The sequence below is a fragment of the Trichoderma aggressivum genome (genome assembly GCF_033847375.1).
Source record: "Trichoderma aggressivum f. europaeum strain CBS 100526 chromosome Unknown scaffold_060, whole genome shotgun sequence".
NCBI lineage: Eukaryota > Fungi > Ascomycota > Sordariomycetes > Hypocreales > Hypocreaceae > Trichoderma > Trichoderma aggressivum.
This window is the reverse complement of record NW_026946426.1, coordinates 132816-134985: the sequence shown is the minus strand read 5'-3', so window position 1 is coordinate 134985 and position 2170 is coordinate 132816. Positions and strand designations below refer to the sequence as shown.

The 2170-nt window shown below is 54.0% G+C and overlaps 1 protein-coding gene across 1 annotated transcript; it reads right to left on the bottom strand.

Moving 5' to 3' along the window:
• Window positions 1-218: 218 nt before the first annotated feature.
• On the bottom strand, window positions 219-1609 carry Triagg1_9864 (uncharacterized protein; the record flags this gene model as incomplete). Its single annotated transcript, XM_062904868.1, has 5 exons — window positions 219-859; window positions 934-981; window positions 1046-1162; window positions 1226-1306; window positions 1369-1609. 5 exons carry the CDS (start codon window positions 1607-1609, stop codon window positions 219-221), a joined length of 1128 nt encoding a protein of 375 aa, XP_062751206.1.
• Between the last annotated feature and the right edge of the window lie 561 nt (window positions 1610-2170).

Genomic DNA, 2170 nt, shown 5'->3' with positions numbered 1-2170 from the left:
TTCGTCTCTCCCAGACCTGCAATAATGGCGTAATTATAGGCAACAAGCAATGAATGCCCAAAAGACCGATCGTGAAGCAACTTAATGGAGCCTTTTCTACCCCATCGAACAAACAGACAAACAAAAGACAAACAAAAGGGAGTCAAGTCCAGTAGAGCGTTCAAAGGAAAATGTAAAGGAATGATGATGTAATGAGGGTATTTGACTTTCCAGAAGACTTAGGAATTTTTGCTGAACCGGCGAGAAAACCAGCTCTTTCGCTTCTCTCCTCCCGACGGCGTTGTAGAGACCTGTCTCTTAAGCATCGAAGCCTCCTTTCTAGGGATCGCTGGGAGAGGATTTTGGTAGCTCGCGGCCGGTGGACTCGGCATTTTACCGTTCCCAGGGGGGTTGAGGTTCACCGTCAAGGTCGGAGCCTTGTAAGACTGGGACTGGCTGAAGGCGATGCCATAGTCGTTCACTTGCTTGGCCGGAGAGGTTCGATGAATCGAGCTGTTATCACTGCTAGTAGGGTCGGTTTGGTAGCCTGCGGGGTCGGAATTTCCACTGGCGGCCGCAGACGTCACTGTCTCATAAGAGCGATCCTTGTGAGGCAAAGGATAGACGTTTTGCTCTCGGCCGTAGTTTCGGAGGTGTGGTTCGGAAGCCATCCTTGGCTCTCGCGACGGGCGTCGCCCATAGCCGCTAGGGCCTGCACTCGTAGTATAGTAGCCGCCATTGGTGCTGCTATAATGCTGGTTGTCATAATAGCTGTTCCTCGTCGAGACAGGCGGCGGTCCTCCGTAATGGCCTTCCTCCCCTCGAAAAGAGGCCGCACGGCTACCGTAATAGCTATCTTGAGGGAATCGTGGCTGATTTGCTATTTCCACAGAACAAACAGTGTTAGAATCACTAATGCGTAAGGCTCCAGTAGCGAGCATCACACCAACGTACCTCTATAGTAGCTGTTTCGACGGCTAAAGTTCGCAGCAGGGTCCGTTTCTAAAAAAGGAGTGTTAGCTTGAGGCGCTCATCATCAAAGTTCTCCTTTAAATAGCAGACGTACCTGAACGATGCATGGACCTGCGCGCATAGTCGCCTTCAATGGCCGCCTCGAAGCTTCGGATGGTGTCGAGAGGTCGCTCCCATCGGTTGCGCGTCGGGTTGGACAAATCAGGGTCGGCTAAAGTAGAACGGAGTGTAAGCGACGACAGCCATTGGCATCAAGCAAAGGAGAACCACGTACCTATCACGTTCCCGTAGGAGTCCTTGTGTTGCATGGCGCGTAGAGAAGACAATGACGACGCTGTCATGACAGCTTCGACAGCTATTTCACCAAGTGTCAGCAAAAGGGCCTGCTCAGGCGCGGTGCTGAGGAGAAAAACATACATGGCTCCGCTTCGTTCATGGCCAACGTTGGATCGGCCTTGCTGTGGAGGCGTCTAGAATCCTTTTCAGCGTGCGTTTCGTGCAGGTCGATCTTGTTGGCGACGCTATTCTTGCGAGACTTGTCGGACAAGAAGCTAAATCGTCGCGAATTGGGCCTCTGTTGCTGCTGCTGCGCCGACGGCGAGAAGGCCTGCTGAGTAGGCGACGGGAGAGGGCGCTCCTTGTTTGATGGAGTCGCCATGGTGCCTGATATTGGGACTGGAGCTTCTTTATCTCTGAGCTAGACGAGATAGCTGGGGCTCTGCGACGACGGTGCCTAGGGCACTCGGCACGGTCGTGGGGATCGAGCGATCAATGCGGGTCGCAGTGAGGGCGGACGATAATGTCCAAGGTTGACTGGTGTCGTCGTCGCACAGCAGTGCTAGTAATTAATGTTACGGGGGCCCCTGTCCAAAGCACAAATGGGGCGGGCACGGTTCGACGGCAGCCTGAGTCGAGTCGAAACAATGCTAGGATGACGAGCAAACTGGCCAGAAGAAGCGGTTTTGCGTGGAGCCCAAAAAAAACGAGACGGCCAACAGAGACAATTCCTGGCGTTGGAATCCTCGCGATGGTGTTGACGAGTCGCCGGGAGGGAACGGGCTGGGAGAGAGAGAAAAAGAGGTTGGCGGAAGAGAGGTTGGGGGCGAGGCGAACGATGCTTCCGGAGCCTTTTGGCTATCAGAAGTGGAAACTGGGCAGCCCGTAAGAAGCTGTAGCCCAGTAGCTTGTGGTGCCAGAACTGCGTGGCAGCGGGTAACGA